Source organism: Carassius carassius, chromosome 5 (genome assembly GCF_963082965.1).
Source record: "Carassius carassius chromosome 5, fCarCar2.1, whole genome shotgun sequence".
In the NCBI taxonomy this organism is placed as follows: domain Eukaryota; kingdom Metazoa; phylum Chordata; class Actinopteri; order Cypriniformes; family Cyprinidae; genus Carassius; species Carassius carassius.
This window is the reverse complement of record NC_081759.1, coordinates 2,556,868-2,578,082: the sequence shown is the minus strand read 5'-3', so window position 1 is coordinate 2,578,082 and position 21,215 is coordinate 2,556,868. Positions and strand designations below refer to the sequence as shown.

The 21,215-nt window shown below is 36.5% G+C and overlaps 2 protein-coding genes across 5 annotated transcripts in view; one reads left to right on the top strand and one right to left on the bottom strand.

The window, feature by feature from the left end:
* LOC132140610 (ras-specific guanine nucleotide-releasing factor RalGPS1-like) overlaps positions 1 to 21,215 on the top strand; it is a 134,402-nt gene that overhangs the window by 59,758 nt on the left and 53,429 nt on the right. The window lies entirely within an intron of this gene.
* On the bottom strand, positions 1,703 to 19,994 carry LOC132140608 (angiopoietin-related protein 2-like). The gene is made up of 5 exons (XM_059549424.1): positions 19,608 to 19,994; positions 16,022 to 16,988; positions 10,624 to 10,817; positions 4,990 to 5,260; positions 1,703 to 2,975 (listed from the first exon to the last, which is right to left on the bottom strand). The coding sequence occupies exons 2-5, from the start codon at positions 16,962 to 16,964 to the stop codon at positions 2,776 to 2,778; spliced, it is 1,608 nt and encodes a 535-aa protein (XP_059405407.1). The 5' UTR covers positions 16,965 to 16,988; positions 19,608 to 19,994; the 3' UTR covers positions 1,703 to 2,775.

Sequence of the window (21,215 nt, the reverse complement as noted above, 5' to 3'; positions counted from 1 at the left end):
TTGTAATTTATTGAGATGCACCTGTAGTTGGTATATTTGTGCACCAAAATGCAATTTTCATTTTAAGGTGGCTAAGGTGGTTTGCACAACGTTATGCTTTATACATAAACTTACTAATAACTTCATACGTTGATGTGACCCAGCACGTGGTATTCAGAGTATGACCTTGAAATGACCTGTCGTGCTGAACAGTCAGCGTGTTGTTCTCTCTTTTATGCCCATTACTGGAAGTCATGGTCATCTGCTTACAGTAAACATAGACAGAAAGCCACAGAAGCTCTCATTATCTGTTGGACACTTCTATATTATCTTAAAACCTCTTTATTAAGTTCATCACAAAATGAAAATGTGCTGAAATTTGTAGGTGTATACGTTTCTTCATTGGAACAAAGTTAGCATTCCATCACTGTTCACCAGTGGATCCTCTACAATAAATGGGTGCCGTCAGAAGGATGAATTAGGCCAAACAGTACACATTTTTTTGTTTATAGAACTGTTTTGTAATGTTTTCACATTTAAGCGATAATGTGCGTATTTATCCCCTGATTGAGATGAGACAATGTTTTCATTGAAGAAAAATATAATTCTGACGGCACCCATTCACTGTAGAGGATTCGTTGGTGAGCAAGTGATGAAATGCTGCATTTTTCTCCAAATCTGATGAAAAACAAACTCATCTACATTCTGGAAGTAATGTAAATGGAGTAAATTTTCTATTAACTATTCTTAAAATATGTTCCTGATCTTGATTCAACAGTGCATGTTATTGTAAGGACTTTCCCCTCTGATCACCAGTACTTTTTACAATTCAGTTTATATCTGATTAATAAAATCAATTTCACTGTTCTGTTTTTCCTCAAATTTCAAATTGGAAATGCTTTACATTTCAGAAATAAAAATGGCTTGCAAATGCCAATTTCATCTCATGCTTGACTTTAATATATTTTCCAGTCATTTACAAGAATTTCATCAATTGGAAACTAATGTTAATGACACAGTTTTCATTTATAATGATTGATGTTTGAGCAGCAAAGGTTTGGGTCTGTTCTCTTGCGCTCAGAGTTTCCCGTAAGGCCCTTTAGAGCCTTGAGTTGCTTGTACAAGTGAAAACATAGAGGTTCGTTTTGAACAAATCTTTAATGTGACTCGGGAAGAACGAGTCGTCTCGGAGTGATAGAGTACTGGAATTAGTCTAGTAGTTCACCTGTTTCAGTCAATGCAGTCTGAGCCGGAAAGAGACTTAATGATAATAATAATAGTAATAACCAACTCTTTATTACCTTTGTTGCAACATTCAGTGTATGGAAAATAGCCATCATGACAGAAATTCACACATTTATAAACTATAAGAAGCAAAAAGCTACATTTTGAGACCAGAAACACAGTAACTGTAAGAGTAAATAATTCTAATAATGGTGATGATGATAATAATAATAACTCAATAATAACGTGTGATCAACGTTTGCGTAAGTAGGCTACTAGTAGACATGTTAGGGAAGTAACACATAAGATTTTAATTAAATTTGATAAAAATGAATGAAATGACTCAGAAAAAAGATTTGTTCATTTTGCTGAACGAGATTTAAAGATCCGAACTTCCCATCACTATCGGTCTTTTGTGTTTATAATCTATTGTAGTCTATAGGGCAACACTTGTGTGTTTTTTGCAGCTGAACACAAAAGAAATCATCTTTACTCTGTCTTAGCTGTACATAATTTATTGGAAAATTCTGTAAGTACACAACACAGCCATACTTTGCATGACAAAAACACTCACTAACAGTTTCTATATACAAATGGTTTCAAAACGGCACTCAGTCTAAAGGACCAGAGTGAAATCATTCATGGACATATGAATGCAGAGCACATTGTTGCACTATAACAATAATATACAAGTCAGACATGCTTTGCATTTGTGATTTTTGCAGAAGCTTTGCTTTTGTGGTTTAAATGTGTTCATTGAACCCAATCAGGCATTTTAAATTACAAATGAGTAATAAAATAGATGCATACACACTGACTAGGCTAGATTTACCTCTGAATGGCAACAGGAATGTATTTTTTTGCATGAAAAATCCTATGTAGTCAAGGCACAATTGCAATGTACTGTACCAATTCAAGTCTCCTAAGCTACATTTATCTAGTAAATAGGTGCATAGACAATGACTAGGCTACATTTACCTCTAAATTATGACAGAGGTCAAATATTTTCATAAAAATACTGTTTTAGATGTCCATAAATCCTGGGCACAATTGTAGCGTATCCTGTATTGTAAGTCAATAGAAACGGGTAAAATGCCTCAGTTAGTACATGGTCAGGTCATGTTCTATAGCACTAATGTAAACTTAAAATAACAGTTCTTCAAAGTTAGACTTCTTACAGTGAGAACAAGTTGACTGGATGCCTGTTAAGATCAGGTCGTATAAACATACAGACCATTGGAAGTACACTTGTAAGGATGCACACGATGTTGTTCAGCTTCCAAATCATGTGGAACCTGAGTTGCCAGGTTTGTAGAAGTTTTTCTAGTGTTTTCACTTGGTCTTCAGTGTCCACAACCCCAGGACACCATTGAAGACTCCCAAGACGACGTGAGTTGTGTGTCTCCTTCATGAAGTCATTGCACTTTCTTATTTCTGGATTTGCATATGTTTGACTGCATATTATGAATTTATAACAAAGTAAACAATAATTAACAAAAAAAAAAAAAACATTAACATTGCACTTTTTACAGTTATGATGCATTAGACTTGCGTTTTCCTTCACGTGGTATTCTAATGGAAAGTGTTGGGATTTGGTCGGATCATCATAGTGACCTTCTTCAAGGAATACGATCCTCCGCGGAACTCGGCCCAGTAAACTCCATCCTGGTACCGGCTGCGGTAATGGCCACCGCGGTACCACACGCCGTTCAGGTTGGAGTGGGCGCAAGCGTTGTACCACCAGCCACCCTTCTGATAGTGGGCACAGTTTCCTGTATGAGAGGAAATTAGGTTTTTGAGTAATTGAACTTTAGTTGCATTTCAAATGGCACACTATGCACTTATGCACTTTGTGCTCAACCGTGTAGTGTGTCATTCATCATCGGAGTCTGATAGCCCCGCCCCCTCCACTATATAATTAAATCTGCAACTTTTGAGTGCATAAAGCATCCAACATTCCGTGTTGGTCATCTTACTTTAAAAAAGTAATTAGTTACAGTTGTAATGTAACTGAGTTAGTAACTCAGTTACCACATTGTAAAAGTAATTAGTTACTCAGCAAAGGAACTGTGACGTTATTTTTTATGTTCTATAATGCTATTACGTCCTATAACATCTTTAATATATAAGATGTTTATATTAACTGATTGAATAATAAAAACACTAAGTATTTTAGAAAATGTTGTATTTATTTGAACTCATTAGATTGCAGCCTGCCATATGATATGCATAGAAATAAAACATATATAAAATAAATATTGAAAATAGTACAAAATTAAGACAAACAAATTTAAACTTGGGTAAAAAGAAACAAAGGGAAACCTGGCCATTAGTGCAAATCTCTAACTGTAAATTAGGTCTAAAGTTACTGCACAATAAACCGAACACTTTCCAACTTTTATGGTGCATTCACACCAGACGCAACTAGAGCAAAAAATGTTCAAGCGTGCAACTACGCGCAAATAGCGCGATATATTCGCGCAAGTCGCGTCTGGTTTGAACACAGTATTAAATATTCAGTACAGTAACATGTTAGCATGTGTTGATGTGAGGTGGTTCATAAGATTTGAGTTGCTTGAGGCAGACGTGGATAAAGTCTTTTTTCCTGGGCATAGCGTGCATGTTACAGAAACATTCTCGCCTTTAATTCCCGGTACTTCCAGTTCGAGAACGCCATTATCGCTGACGCCATCTTGTGTTTAGTGGTTGTCAGAGCGTGCAGTCAGACAGCGTGAGCAGGGCACCGCCCACCCAGCCAATCATCATCGGATTTGCAATGTGTCAGGCAGCTGATGTGCAGCCACTAGCCAAAGCATGACACCTCGCGCTTTATTCAAACAAATTGTAGTAACGCGACACTTTACATTCTCAGTAAAGATAACGGCATTGCAACGATGGGAAAAGTAATTAATTAGATTACTCCGTTACTGAAAATTAAACTCTGATAGTAACGCCGTTATACTTAAACGCTGTTACTCCCAACACTGCCAACATTCCACACTTCATTTTTTCGGTTAATTAACTGCATCATCATGGTATTTGAAAGTGCACTTTTTCTTTTTGGAATTTTTAGTGTGAACTCTCTACTTGCACTATTTTTCACTGGCTTTTGGAATAAGGCAGAAAATAATAAATAAAGGTTTGATTCATGCAAGATAATCGTTACAAATGAACCCACCATGAATATTGAAGCCTAAAGTTAATAAAATCACCAAAGGTTTATAGCTGAACGTAGGCTATTAAACACATGTTCACATGTCTTCAATGTCACCATTGTTAAGTTTCCGACAACATTTTTAATCTTTATTTAAAATTGTAAAGTTTGATTTGCAATCGTTTTCAAGAATGCGACTAAAATATTGCTGCATTAAAACTTAAACATTAAGTTGTACTAAGAGACAACTTGGACATTTGAGTTGACTTTTTATTTTATTTTAAAGCAACACAAACACATTTTTTTTTTTTAAATCAGTGCATAATAACTCTGTTACTGATGTATTTTATGTTTTAGAATAAAATGTGAAAATTGTGTTAACTACATTGTGTTAACTACATAACGACATTATTTAACCCAAACACTAAAAAACAAAACATCCTTTGATTTTGGGATGATGGAAACATGCGATAATATTTATCGAAAATATGCGATAATATTTGGGATGATGCGACGATGCAATAATAATGCGAGCTCAACAATGCAAAACCTGTCAATTTTAAAGCCCCTATTGGACAGTTAACCTGTGTAAAGCAATCGGTTGTGGTGCTCGATCAGTGCTTGTTTGATACCTGTGTACGCGTCGTGATCTCTGTCCAGCGTTGTGAACTGTTTCCCATTGTGCCAGGTGAGTGAATCCCCGGCGTTTCCATGGTAACGGCCCACCCGCAGCCTGTAGAAATCCGCCTCCGTCTCCAGTCGGAAACTGGCGTATTCTGCAAACGTCTTCCTCCCTGACCAGTCCTCCAGCGTCGCCAGCAGCTTATAGTTGCCCTGATTGGTCAGCCAGTAGATGTTCTCCAAACCAAGCCAGTATTCACCATCAATGTTCCCAAATCCTTGCTAAGAAAAGACAAAAAGAGATTGTTAATCAAACAGTTCCAGCTCAAAATAATACTACACATACACACACACACACACACACACACATATATATATATATATATATATATATATATATATATATATATATACACACACACACACACACACACACACACACACACACACACACACACACACACACATATATATATATATATATATATATATATATATATATATATATATATATATATATATATATATATATATATTTATATATATTTATATATTGTACAATTATTTAACCATCTGATGCATGATGTCCACTGCAGTGAATGTCAAAGTTTAGTCAGTCAAAGTTTATTTATAGAGCACCTTTTTAAAACAGCAGGTGTTCACCAAAGTGCTGTACATACAATATAAAATAAACAGTAAAACTAAAAAGAATAAGAATAAAATAAATAAAAACAATAAAATATGCAAAAAATACAATAATGATTTATAACACACACTTAAAAAGAACTCCTAACAGGTAACTCTCATACTGTTATATGCTGTACTATACAAATATGTTTTTAAATGTAATTTAAAAACAGCAAGTGAAGGTGCCTGCCTAATGTACAAAGGTAAATTATTCCAGAGTTTCGGGGCCGCTACTGCAAAGGCACGGTCACCTCTGCTCTTTAATATTGCATTGGGGGAGACTAAAAGCAGTTGCCCAGCAGACCTAAGTACTCTGGATGGAGCATATGGCTGTAATAGATCTGAGAGGTATTTAGGAGCAGTGTTATTTAATGATTTAAAAACTAAAAGTAAAATCTTGAAATCAATTCTAAAACGAATTGGCAGCCAGTGAAGGGAAGCTAATATAGGTGTAATGTGGTCTTGTTTGCGTGTCCCTGTTAATAAACGTGCAGCCGCCTTTTGTACCCTCTGCAAACGTGTTAGAGATGCCTCACCAATGCCTACATAGAGACTATTACAATAGTCCAGGCGGGATGATATAAAAGCATGGATGACCTTCTCAAAATCAGTAAAAGATACAAATGACTTGACTTTAGATAATTGCCTTAACTGATAAAAACACGATTTAACTACCAAATTAATCTGTTTATCTAGTTTAAAGTCACTGTCCATTAAAACACCTAGTTTTTTTACAACGGGCTTCACATATGACTTTAGGTCGCCAAGATCTACATCAGGGGTATTGATGGTACCACCAGGTCGAAACAAAATGATTTCAGTTTTATCTTCATTGAACTTTAAGAAGTTGGAGGCCATCCAGGCTTTAATATCCTCAAGACATCTCAACAAAGGTGCTATAGAGTTTGCATTGTTTCATTTCAAAGGCAGATAGAGTTGCGAGTCATCTGCATAACAGTGAAACGAGATGCCATGTTTCCTAAATATGGACCCTAAAGGTAATATATATATAAAGAAAATAAAATGGGTCCAAGAATGGAACCCTGAGGGACTCCACATACAAGAGATAAAATAAGAATAAAACGTACCAAGAAAGTTCTTTCACCCAGATAAGATCTAAACCATTGTAACGCGGCACCCTTTACACCAACACAATGCTCAAGACAAGAGATCAGTATATTGTGATCAATGGTGTCAAAAGCAGCAGTAAGATCTAACAGCATAAGAACAGCATGGTTACCTGTGTCAGTGGCCAATAATAAATCATTATAAACTTTTAACAGGGACGTTTCTGTGCTGTGAAGTGATTTAAAACCAGATTGATACATTTCTTGCAAACCATGCGAGTCTAGAAAGGACAGTAATTGTTTAAAAACAACTTTTTCCAATATTTTGGAAAGAAACGGGGGTTTTGAAATGGGCCTAAAATTAGCAAGAACCGATGAATCCAGGTTGGGGTTTTTCATCAGTGGTTCCACTATTGTGTGTTTAAAATGTAGGGGTACAACTCCATGAATGAGACTACTATTTACAATCATTAGTATTTTAGGGCCAAGGATTTCAAAAACCTTTTTTAGGAAATCTGGGGAAATTATGTCTGTGGGACAAACAGATGGATTCATTTTGTCGATGATGTCTTTTAAACAAGCAAGAGACACTGGCTCAAACTGATTAAAAACAAAGGAGCACACAGAGAAAGAAGACATATCAGCAGAAGGGTGAACAATATTGGCTCTAACAGTCGCAATCTTGTCATTAAAAAACTGCAAAAAGTTTTCACATGTTCACATGTTAAAAAGTTTTAAGATTGTAGGATATAATGTTACCTCCTTAAACATAATTCTATATCACTGTTGTCTTGTTTTTGTATATATTTATAAAATATGAGATATTTTTAGTCCTGTCAAATGATTAATTGCTCTATATTTATATTCCTATAATTTCTTTTTTAAATATATTTTATATCTAAACATAAATTTTTTATTAAATGTATACATGCATGTGTGTGTATGTAATTGCATAATAAATATACAAAGTACGCACACACATAATATGTAAACAAAACCTTTTATTCTGGATGATTAATCACCATTATTCCTTTGACTGCACTAATTTATTTACAACACAAAATATAGCTGAAGAAATTGGTGATGCATGAAGTGCCACTGACATATTTGCTGCTAGTTTTAGCTATTTTTATGTGTAGCTCTCTCAAAATACATTTATTTTGGGGAAGTGTGTGTGTGTGTCTGTGTGTGTGTGTGTGTGTGTGTGTGTGTGTGTGTATGTGTGTGTGTGTGTGTGTGTGTGTGTGTGTGTGCTCTTGTTTTTGTGTTATATCAGGACACAACTCTGTATAATGACATGGGTATGACACAGGTATTACAAGGAGAGGGTGACTTATGAGGACATAACCCATGTCCCCATTTTTCAAAACGCTTATAAATCATACAGAATGAGTTTTTTTGAGAAAGTAAAAATGCACAAAGTTTCCTGTGAGGGTTAGGGTTAGGTGTAGGGTTGGTGTAGGGCCATAGAATATACAGTTTGTACAGTATAAAAACCATTACGCCTATGGGATGAACACACTTTTCACAAAAACAAACGTGTGTGTGTGTGTGTGTGTAATTGTTATATCTGATATGATATTATTTTTGTTTTTATATGTTTAAAAAAAAAAAATATGTATTTTTATATATATATATATATATATATATATATATATATATATATATATATATATATATATATATATATATATATATATATATATATATATATGTACATTTTATATTTAAGATTACTGGTGAAATCAGTGAAATGCAAAGTTTTTTGTGGCGTATAGTTTTTATTCTTAAATGGTCATGCTCATTCTTGTTTTATACACTCTTTGTCAGATCATGAATCCTGCCAGAACTCCAGTAATATCGTACACATGAGTTTGTATTTAGCCGTCTCAGCATTAGGAGTCATTATTCATTCAGAGGAAGCAGGTCTGACCACAGCATCTAAAACACCTGAGAACATACTGCATGTAACTAGCTGATGGCAGACCGAAATGACACGTTATTTCACAGACAAGCCAGCTGAACACCTAGTGTATCGTGAGGAGACGGGAACACAGCTTACTAATGCATGTGATAAATCACCAGCTAAGACTTTCACTCCAGATGGCTGTTGTGTTACTCATTGTTTAAAGAAATAGTTCAACCAGACAATACAATTCTGTCATTATTTCCTCCCAGCCACAATTCATTTCAAACCTAAATGTGGTTAGTTTTCCATGCAACACAATGAAGTAATTTTAAAGAATCTTTGTGCAACATTTAATTTTGCATTCAAATTCAAAGTGGCATGGCATGTTGAGATCATTAATGTCAAAGGAATTTTATTCTTTTCATTACAACATTTTATGTGTATAATGCACTATAAAATAAATGTAGACAAAATATATAATTTTTTTTATTTAATGGAATTTAAATGTAATGCATTTCAAAATTGTCATTTATGTGCTTTTCCGAATTTATAATGTCATTGGGACATTTCCCTTCACATTGGCTCTTCTGGTCCTGATTTCAGTTCTGGGCACTGATGACGGCAACAGTGTTTCCATCAGACAGTGTTTTTGTGGAAAACCCTGGCCCTTGTTTGAAAAACTTACCCATCTTGCATAACCAAATTTCTTTGACGTTTGAAAGTGACGTTCTGGATGATTTCAGAAAATACAAAAAGCTGCAGTTTGCTGTGAGGCTGACTGGTTAAGACATTTTGTCATGGAAGTCTCTGAATGCACACATGGCATGGTTTCAGGACAATGTGTCTCTCATTTCTTTTAACTAACTGTGACTAAGGGAAGGTCTAGGGGAGTTCCTGCTGTTATCCAATGATTGAGATCTGAAGCGTTGCATACAGTTTTATCAGTGCTAAGTGATGACGTACTTTTACATAATAACAGCATCTTCATTTGCAGGATACATTCCCTCATAGACTTACACTAGGGGCATGATGATACACTTAGCTCAAAAGACAAGACCACTGGGTTCACAAGAACAAGAGGAGATTTTACACTATTTTTAAGAAATCACAAACTGCAAAACAATGCAGGTGCATTTTGAAATGTTTCAACATCATCTTGAAATGAATGTCAATTCAGTTCTACAGTTCTTCGTTCAAATCTGCATATTGGTTTGGTAAAGTGAATAGCTCCAAATAGAATTGTTGTGCATCTCCGAGCAATTTCGTTTGCGAAATGTACTAAAATGACTCAAATTTAACCCAATAGTAACTTTTCGATTAATGGACTATTTTATAAAATACATATTTTCAGTATTCCAAGAAATATCGTCACGTTTTAATATTGTGAGATCTTGTCACACCCCTGTTTATAACACTGTTAAAATGTGTTTTGTTTTTTTGAAGTTGTAAAAAAAAATTATTACAGTATGTTTTACTAAAACACTACTTCATGTTATCAGCTTTAAAAATTATTATTTCCGTCGTCAAATTTCCTAATTTTTTTCTATACCTTTTTTTTTGCCATTTGGTTGTCGTTAATGCTAAGGGATATTTTGACATTATTTTGTATGGAAATCAACAAAATGTTAGAGTTGAATCGACACTAAAATGAATCGAGCTGTAGAGCTTCTTTATAGTTGAACTACTGTAAACTTGCTTCATAAGACTCAACATTGAACTATAAACTGAGCTGAATAATTGCAGCTATTGTTTTTAGAACTGCTTTACTGTTGAAGATAGTTTATAATTGAAGAACTTTGCAACATTAACACTCTTGTTTTCCAGTTTAATCATCTGAAACTGCTTTGAAACAATCTGTATCATATAAAGTATTATGTAAAGACATGTGACATGACTTGGAGCTTAATTTGTGCTGAACCAAGTAAACATGTTACACTGGATGTTATTTCACCCCAAAATCTGAATATAAACTTCTTTCTGACCTTATACGTCTCCCAGTTTCGGAAGAAGTTGACGGACCCATCCATGCGTCTCTGTATGACGGTCCAGCCGCCGGGGTCGTGTCTCTGGTCACACCAGACCTGCATCAGTTTGTTGGTGTTTTCCGGCTTCACCAGATACATGCCACTGTTGGCATGTCCTTCCTCTAGAGCCTGTAAACAGTCTTTGAACGGCCCTGTTTTGGAAAGCAAACACATGCAATATCGAAGTCATGGTTTTGTCTACAGCATCTCTGAATTTAATGTCAAAATCAGCCTAGATGTGGTTTATAACTGCTTTAGATTATTCCGTATAGGACCATCGCTAGCCATGAATCCAGCTGTTTTTGTGGGCCGATGATTAGGTTTGCTTTTCTAAGAAAACAGAATTGCGAAAGAGAGTCACTTATTGATGATCAATGCCTGGTCAGGACCTCCAAGAGCTGTTTGTTTCTGTCCATTGAATTTGATGTGTGTCATGACTATCGGATTGTAGTGTTTCTTAGGTGTAAAAATGTCAAATTAACTCAACATATTGAAGGCATGAGCCTGTAAAATAAGTTTGTCATGCAGTTTTTGTCCTCACTGACCTCATACGGTTATGCCATGCAATTACGCAACCATTGTAGCAGAGATGTTGTTTTCTCATCTGGACTCAGTAGTTTCCAGCAGAACATTTGAGGCAATGCTGTTTTCATTATAGCTGCATGTTCTCCACACCTTTTTGGGCAACATACCGACTGCCCTAAGGAGATGGAAAATCATCTAGAAAACGATCACACCGGCTCTGCTACTGACTGAACCCATCCTGCCTCCAGCAACCCTGTAAAGGAGACTAATGAGTTTGCAAACAAGCTTCGGTCTCAGAGCCAAATCACACCTCTGTTCTCAGACGGGATCCTTCAGGCTATTGTTTCCATGTTGTCTGGCCTCTTCGGGGTCTTTCTGCCAGAAGTCGGAATGTTAAGCACTCTTTTTTGTTTCCGTTTGAAAGCTAATGAATTTGGTGTAAGATGTTTGGATGAGGGCATCTGTTGAAGTAAGATCACAGCATTTGCACCTCTTACAAAACAGACACCGATTGCATTCAGATTTACACAAAAGAGGCTTGTTTTGTCTGCCATGGATGCATTGCAGGACATCTGATAGTGAGTGAGCTGCATTGCCAGGATGATTTATACAAAAACAAGCAGCTGTGAAAAAATGTGTTGAAATGGATTAAAGGAATAGTTCATCCAAAAATGTGCTAAAAATGTGTTCTAGAAGTAGATGAGTTTGTTTCATCAGATTTGGAGTAATGTAGCATTGCATCACTTACTCAGCAATGCATCCTTTGCAGTGAATGGGTGCTGTCAGAATGAGAGTCCAAACAGCTGATAAAAACACATCACAATAATCCACAAGAAATCCACACCACTCCAGTCCATCAGTTAACATCTTGTGAAGCCATAAGCTGTGTGTTAGTTAGAAATAAATTTAAACATTTAAACTTTAACATGTCGCTTTAAAAAATATGAGTCCATAATTCATAATAATTTTACCTCCAGTATAAAAGTCCCTCCCCTGCTGTCTTTCACATCAGAATCCACAAACACATATTTGTTTAGAGCTGTTTTGGCTTGTAAACTGTGCTTGATCTGTGCAGATTTCTCTCCTGATTCAGACGCAGCAGTATTATAGAAAGAGGACTCATATTTTAGCTGGAAGCGATGATTTAAAGTTGTGTGTCTTAATGATGGGTTTATTTCTCACTAACATGCAGCTTTTGGCTTCACAATACAATTAACTGATGGATTATAATGGAGATTACTTGTGGATTGTTGTGATGTTTTTATCAGCTGTTTGGACTCTCATTCTGACGGCACCCATTCACTGCAGAGGATCCATTGGTGAGCGAGTGATGTAATGCAAAATTTCTCCAAATCTGTTCCCATGAAGAAACAAACTCATCACCAGATTATAGCGAGACGTTCATGCATAAATCAGCCGTTTTCAGAGAACATTGATCGAAGTTTCACCTTTTGTCATGCTTGTTGATTCTCCCTCAAAATTTAGTAGAAAAATACAATGGAATCTCTTCAGTCGAATTTGATTCGTTACAGTTTTTGTTCTCATTAGTCTCTGCCTTTTCAGTAACTGCTGTTTTTGACATTTCAATTCAGATTAGCAGTTTTCTTGCTGTCTGCTGCTGAATAATCAAGCATTAGGATCTCCTAAGGGTACGACTGGAATCAATCTGCTTGTGACCAGATCATTTTCCAGACTATTAATGAGCAAGAGCCGTCTCATCTCATGAGTAAGAGCTACTCACAGTCTCTTCTGAAATCAGATTATCTTTCTGAGAGCGCCTTCTGTGTTCTGTATAAGGTTTTAGACGATTGTTCATCATCTCTCTTTTTATGCATAAGAACATTTATTTAGAGCAAGTTGTCATGCAAAACCTAATTTTTGCTGGTGTTCACATGTTAAATGCATTGCATAAACAGGACATATAATCTCTTTGGCGAATTTTTTTTACTTTTAAGGTGTAATTACTTTTTTATATATTATGCAGCATGGTTGAGCATCAGACCAGTTTTGATCTATCAAAATGATTTGCATTGGAAGTTTTTTCACCCTCAAATTTCTTCATATGCTGCAGCATCTGATAAATGAAAAATATTTTACATTTATGCACTTAGCTCCTGCTTTTATCCAAAGCGACTTAAAAAAAGGAACAAAGGTATTTTGTAATGTATATTTTGCGTATCATCATATAAAATGCATGTTTGCATTTGTAAATGGCATAACTCATCTGTTGCATGTGGAAACTAAGCCTAAATGTGCAGTGCATATGATAAAGTAGCAAGTAGTAAGTTGTGTTACTGATGCAGTGTGGGATGTTTATTAGAACTGTGAAATCAGCTGATGCATTACATTTGTTAAAACAAAGCATTTTAGCAAGCTGCAAGTGTTTGTAGTGGGCAGAAATCTTGCTAATAACTTTCAGAGGCGTGATTTAATGGCATGTTATAAAGACAACAGGGGACTGCAGTAGATATAGTAAAGAAGCGTACTTCTGCCATAGGATAAAAATATATAAAAAATAAATAAATAAAAATCACTTTTTTTATCCCATGTTTTAACTCTAACCTGCTTTAATAATATACAATGCATGTGTGTTTTGGTGATATTATGAGGGAGATTTCAGGAAAGGAATTGATACATAATCACAACCATTTACCGTCAACATGTCATTACTTCATTTCATATACAGCCGCATTTAAAGCAAACAATCCCCAGTTACCACAAAGAAATTGCCATATAGCAGAATAGTAAACAACACCCTTCCGTCAAACCACAGATTTCTCTGCTGAATGGTGTCTGGAATCCCCCATTTAAGGACTTCAAAGAGCTTCATGTGTTTGAGGGTTTTCCTCCCGAGATTAATGTGCACTCTTGGTTCAGAGGATGTGTTGCCAAATTGTTTTGTTGTAATGGGACGGAGGCCAAGCTCCGAGTGATCAACAGCAGGGAAATCCACGTGTGGCTTGCGTAGCTGAACTTTTAGGCTGTTTTCTTTGGAAGCACTGATGTAACCAAACCATTTAGGCGTATCCATACTTATTTATCATACTCGGTGTGCAAAAGACAATTAACCTTGTAAATCTGCTGAAACGCTGCAAGAAAAGGAAGATCGCTGGCTGCGTCATGTTTAGATGTTTCTCGTTACTTACCCTGATCCTGTTGCGTGTACATAATGTTTTGCAGAAGGTGCGTTGTGTAATTTAGGCAGTGCTTAATGTTTCTCTGTGTACTTAACTATATGCTTAACATACAGCATCTTTGTAATGTTTGGAAATGGACCAGGAGGAGTTTTGGACAGTGTAAGCAGAAATCCTTATTATTTCTTGCATTAATGGATTTAAGTCACTTGCAGCTATCATTGCAACAATACTGTCTTTTTGTTTATGTCATAAATTGTGCATGACATTATTGGTTATTGATTGATTAGCAATTTAATTTAGTACACCAAAAATATAATAAAAAGTCTCTGTTGAAAATAACCAGCTTAAACCAGCACATAGGTAGATTTTGGTCTGGTTTAAGATGGTCTTAGCTGGTTTAGCTTCTCAGACAATACTACTTCAGACCAGAAAGCCAGTTTAGACTGATTTAAGATTATTTATTTCTTTAAGATTAATTTCATCAGGGTTTAAGATGTTTTCTGGATTTATTTTTGCTGTAAATTAATGCAAAGTCATCACAAATTTGAGGATTTATGCTAATGTTGTAAAAAATTCCACTTTTTCGAAACTTTTGACGTGCGCTATATGTACATCATCAAACAATACCACCGTTTTGAAATTACAATCGATGAAACTCGATGTGTATCTTCATACTGTATGTCTTTATATAAACCAGTCAGTGATGACGCTGATTTAGAGGGATGGTTCATCTAAAAATTAATATTGTCATCATTTTGTGCCCTTTATGTAATGTCCTTTATAATGAAATCCAGTCCAAAATAACATTCAACTTCAATGGACTAAAAAAAAGCACATTTTCTTTTAAATATATTTATGTTCCACATAAGAAAGAAAGTCATATGGTTGTGTTTTATTACACGATGTTAAAAGGATGGTTGACTGAAAAATGAACATTTTCATCATTGACCACCCTCATGTCATTCCAAACCCATAAGACTTTGGATAATCTTCAAAACACAGAGATAATAACTTTATATTATGAAGAGTTTTTAATTTAGTTTTATTTAGGCACGCCTGTTTAGGTTTCCATGGTTACCATATGGGATGCGCTCTGCATATGTGTGTTTATATAAAACCTTAAAGTAAATCTTTTCATCATATGAAGTGATCGTATCTCGTCACAAGTTTTGGATTACACCTCTCTGATTTGTTTTATGATGCCTTCAAATTTTGGATGTCTTCAGTCGATTGAAAGAAAAGCTATTAGGTTTCATTAACCCTTGTGCATCCTAAGGGACTTTTTTTCTCATCATTATGTCTGCGCTAATGCAAAATAGCAAATGTTTGTGTATTTTTACTGCGGTTTTAATATTTCACTCTTAATGACCTTGAGGAGAAAAATATGCCTACTGAAAGCCTAGATAGATAGATAGATAGATACAATAGATAGATACAATAGATAGATAGATAGATACAATAGATAGATAGATAGATAGATATGTTCAGAACAGATGTTCATAAAAAATATCTTGTGAAAGTGGAAAAAAAACAATTTTTTTAGTATATTTTATGACTGTTTTACAACATGGAAATTTTTGTCCTCTAAGGACTATTTTCATGATGATGCACAATGGTTGGAATGTTTGGAAGACTATGCAAAGTTGTATGGGTTTGGGACAACATGAGGGTGAGTAAACGATGAAGAGACTCACCTGAGGGTTTATCTGTCGAGGAGCTGTGTGTTTCAGGGGGCACCGTCGGTAAAGCCGGTGGCATTGCTTTGACGTTTTGGTCGCTCTGGATTTCATTGGTGATCTGGTTGTTGTTGCGGGTGTAGGTCGGCGGGTGGAAAGGCCTCACGGGGGAATGGTGCACCGGAGGCGGAGGTGGCTGGCGATGTTGTGGAGGCTGCGGGAGGATTGCAGGTGGCTGGTAAGGTTGTGTTTGACGTACAACTCCACCTCCTCCTCCACCAGCACCACGTCCACCAACACCAACAAACCCTCCTCTCCTGCATTGCTCTTCTAGCTGCACTATAATTGTGCTTTGATTGCTGGCAAGCGATGCAAGGTGCTGATATTTGTGCTCCAGATCCCGATAGCGTGAGGTTAACTGCTGCATCTCTGACGTGTGATTCAGCACACGGTTCTCCAGCTGAGAAACCTCGAGTGCATTGTCTCTCTTGCGGATGATCTCGTGCAGCAGCTGCATGTAGAGCTGCGTGACCCGGGCGTTCATGTTGCGTGACTCCTTGCGAAGCAGCTTGACCTCGTTGACCACGCCGCCGTCCACCTCCACCAGCTGCTGCAGCGTCTCGATCTGCCGCCGCTGCTTGTGCAGCTCTCCGTTCAGCAGCTCCAGCTCCTGCTTGTTCACGCGGTTCTCCAGCAGAGCTTCCGGCTCTTTGGAGTTCACGCAGATGGCGCCTGTGTTCTTGCGCTGAGGCACGATGAAGGTGTAGGAGCATTTGTCAGGGTCCGAGGCACTGGGAGGGTCAGCAGAACGTTTGGGACGACTGGCGTACATGAACTCACTTTCGAGAATTTCATCTCGGCTTTGAAACTCCTCGGCGAACCCAAGCGAAGCAGAGTCAGGTCTGGACAGGGTGATGGTCAGGAGGGCCAGAAGAAAGCGCTTCAGATTGAGGACACTCATGGCTCTCTGAGATGTGTCTTTGTGCTGGAACATGAAGAGATAAAAGGATTTGTACTATAAGTAGGAGTATTTATTTAGGGAAAAATGTATTGGTTTCCACCAAAAATATGAAGCAGCACAACTGCTTTGAACTTTTATAATAAGAAATTTTTCTGGAGCTGCAGATCAGCAAATTAGAATGATTTCTGGAGGATCATTTGACACTGAAGACTGGAGTAATGATGCTTAAAAAAATACAGCTTTGCATCACAGGAATAAATTGCACTTTAAAACATATTAAAATAGAAAGCTGTTATTTTTAAATCATAATATTTCACTTTTTTTACTGTATTTTAGATCAAATAAATGCATTTTTGGTGAGCATAAATAAAATGTTATAGAAATATTATAAATTGATATGACTTTTAACAAGGATAAAATTATTTAATTAAATACAAAAGACCAGCATTTATTGGAAATATTAATGTTTTGAAACATTTGAAATGTGTTTTTGCTTAATAAAAGCATTAAAAAAATCTTACTGACCTCACATTTTTTAACTATAGTGTAAAAAATTGCATTTTATTTTATGCATTTGGTGCAATTTTAAGGTCAACTGGGCTTTTAGTTTTTTCTATTTTCTCTGGTCATTGAATGACTGCGTCATAGATTTACACCCCTGCACAGGAATGCTCTAATTCACAGATGGGAGAATCGATCGCACGCAGTGCCTGGTTTGGTGTGTTGTGTGTACAGACCGTCTCCAACAGCAACAGACTCAGCGCTCCATGTTTCTCATTGTGTTCATTAGTAAGGAAGATCTCCTTCCCACTCGTGTCAGGGATTGTTTCCGAAGTAAACATTGGACAGAGAGCTCTAAAACAATAGTACTGCCGCAGGGAGGTGATATAGATGAGACAGTATAGTTTAACACTTTTTGCTACATTATTTAATGCTTATTTTTTTATTAACTTATTTTTTAATGTCTGAATCATGTGTCTTGTGGTTTGGACTGGATGCACAAACAAACATTCATACCCTTGAGTCATCAAAGAAAAATTTAAATCAAGCAGAACATAAACACGATTGCTCAAGACCCTCAGCAAAGGTCCGTAACCTTGATGAATAATATATCCGTAAAAAATTACATAAGCGTGTTAAACTCTTATTTTAGAGCGTTTTTTTTTTTTGTGCATTTGTCTTGGCATTGGTTCAGGAAACCTATTCACTGTCTGTTGGGTATAAGGATTTTTCCAACCCTGTTTTACAGTTCTGCACTGTGTTCACAGTTGTTGATTTTATATAAACTTTTAACACATTTAACACATTAACGTTTAAAAATCTCTATCTGTGCATTATGATTAACTCTTGTGTCATTTAAAAATTACCATATTAATGATCCCAACTAGGAGAAAACATTGCATTGCAAGTGATAACAATGTTATTTAAAGTTCTAATGCACATTTTACACCTTGGACTTTTTGCTCTCTTTTTTCTTCAGTTTTGTGATCTAGTCACAGATCAGTGTTCTAGACAGTGTTTTGGTGTCATCACCAATAAAGCAGCACATGGATCTGTTTTGCTGTATTGGGCACTGCCAGAATCACTTCCATAGTGTCATGCATAAAAATGCATTCAAAATCTGACTTAGATTTCATGGATTTAAAATCCGATTAGAATTTGAACCCGGCTGTGATGATGTCATATTGGACTGCCTGCTTGAGCCGCTGATGTCATCACGGTCTCCAGCTCTGATTTCTCTGGCTTTCTTGGATCGTTTTCAGTATTCAATAACTGTACCTTTCTTTTTCTGTCCTGTGAGTGCTGGTATTTGCTTAGAAAATGCAAATATAGTATTTACTTTCAGACCAAAAGCATGTCTTTTGGGCACAAATCCAGCTCACGGGATTGCTGTGATGATGTGCGATGAATTGGTTAGGAATTACTCCTGTTTTCATTTCAGTTTGATGTTCTATAACACTATAAAAATTTCAAAAGTGGGGGTTTGCAGTGATGCCACGAACCTTTTATGGAATGGGAATGTTCTCTGGAGATTAAAGGTTCTTCATGGGACTGTCATTGCCAAAAAACATTTTAAGAGTGAATGACAAACAAGTACCAAAGAAAAAAGATCTTTTAATCAGTAGTGAATCAATTTGTATTCATTTCCCCATAGATGCAACAAATGCAAAAAATATTTTGGACTGATTTTATGGGCGATTAACATAAAAGTGAATGTCATAAGCTCTTGAAAATAAAAAGTACGGTCCTGTGTCTAATGTTGTTGTAGTTATTTTAGGTCTAAAAGGTTTACTCAAAATGTGAAAATTCCATTGCTTGCTAAATAAGTAAATGTATTTGCTTTTTAATGGTCAGGGCTTTCCCAATTATGGAGAACCTGGAATCAGGCATTCAAAAAAAAAGAAAAGAAATGCAAGTAACAAAATATCATGCAAAATAATGCACATTTCTATAAAGCTATTCTGCAAATCCTGGAAATATAGAATCTGTGTTTTGAAATCTTTTCATTGCATGATTTGTGCGCCAGTCTATTAATTTGTAGAGTGTTTTTGTAAGTAGTAGAATGACAATATAAAGGTGAAAGCCAGAGAACATGATTCATTTGACTTCATTGTGTTTCTAATAAAAAAAAACAGCTCCTACCAGGATAGTGTGCTGATGTTCCCGACTTTCTTTCTTTGCTTTATCCTTTCAGTCTCTCTCCAGGCAGGTTGGAAGTAAAAGTCATCACAGATCCACCACTGTCCTTTCTGTCCTTATTCTGTCCCTCTTTCTTGTTGTCCGTCCCCCGGCGTGTTTCTTGTCATAGGATGATGGGTGACAGTCTCATTTTGTGTAAATGGTTCTTTAAGTGTGGTTTAAGTTCACTCAGTGTGTCCCAGCATGTGTCTGCATGTCCTGCTGGAGTCTCTGTCCAAATGATCCTGCTGCTGCTTGCTGTTAAATGTTCACTTTGAGTGACACATTAATTTAGAGAGAGACGTCCTTAACCTCCACTCATCACTACTGAACACAGGGAACACTCTGTTGTTTCTGTCTCTCTCTCTCTCTCTCTAGTTTGTGGTAATGATGTTGTTCTTGTTTGGCCCCGCCCCTTTCCCCTCCCCCCGGTACAGAAATTATGGTCATCACTATTGATACATTGTTAAAAATCAGTTGATTGGTGTTGATGGTTCCGTAAAGGACCTTTAAGATCCATGGGTATTTTCCGAGCCCCAACCTCCCGCTCTCTCTCGTGAGGCCAATAAGGAAGTGACTAAAACTGCAATTCATCGAACTGGCCGCTTGAGGCTGGCTGCAAAAGGGAGTCAGTCCCATAGACTCCCCATGTTAAAATGCCCAACTTTACAGCAGGAAAAAACATGTTTACAGCCTGGTGCAAAAAATGATTTTGGTCTAAATAGCTAATTTTGCCCTTCATGACAACTGTGAGGGGGGTAACATTTTTTTATAACTCATCCGTTTAAATTATATTAAGACTTAAAGTTCTGCATAATTAAGGGCGTGGCCACTTGAGTGACCTGTGAATTGCCGCTGCTGACACTGTCGTCGTGCTAGGTGGGCGTGGCTTGAGCAAGTAGCTCCCGCCTTTTTGCCCATTTTTGATTGTCCGGGAGAGTCGCGCGGTGACGCGCTGCCAAGATGGCGACGGCCCGCTCTACACACTTTAGGCTTCAAAAACACACTTCAGGAGTCTACGGGTGACGTCACGGACACTACGTCCATGTTCTTATACAGTCTATGGTATTTTCCATGACAAAAGGTTCTTTACAGTGGAAAAAGATTGTTTAGATTGTTAAAAGTAAAAAAAAATATTTTAAGAACTGTTCACTGATAGGTCCTTTGTGAAAACTGTGGCTTTGATGGGGGGAAAAAAAAATATTTTTGGATTTTTTCTATTCAAATATGATTCCCACCCTCTTGAGACTGTAAAAAGGCACCTTTAAAACATAAATCATATTTTTAATGTTGTCTGTTATCATTTGTTCTTGCTCATACTTGGTCAAAACTGTATAAAGATAAAACAAATATTATGAATTGTGTATAAAGTTCAAATATTTGTAAAATGACTGCTGTGGATAATGTTTTGGCTCTTTTGAGCTCATTGTGTTCTCAGAGATGCAGTGCATCAGTTTTTAATGTAATGAGAACCTCCTGTTTTATTACTTGAATGTGTCAAACTGATGGAAATTATAAATTACAAACTGGTTAATTACAACCCAACCACTTAAATTTCATTACTTTCTTGCA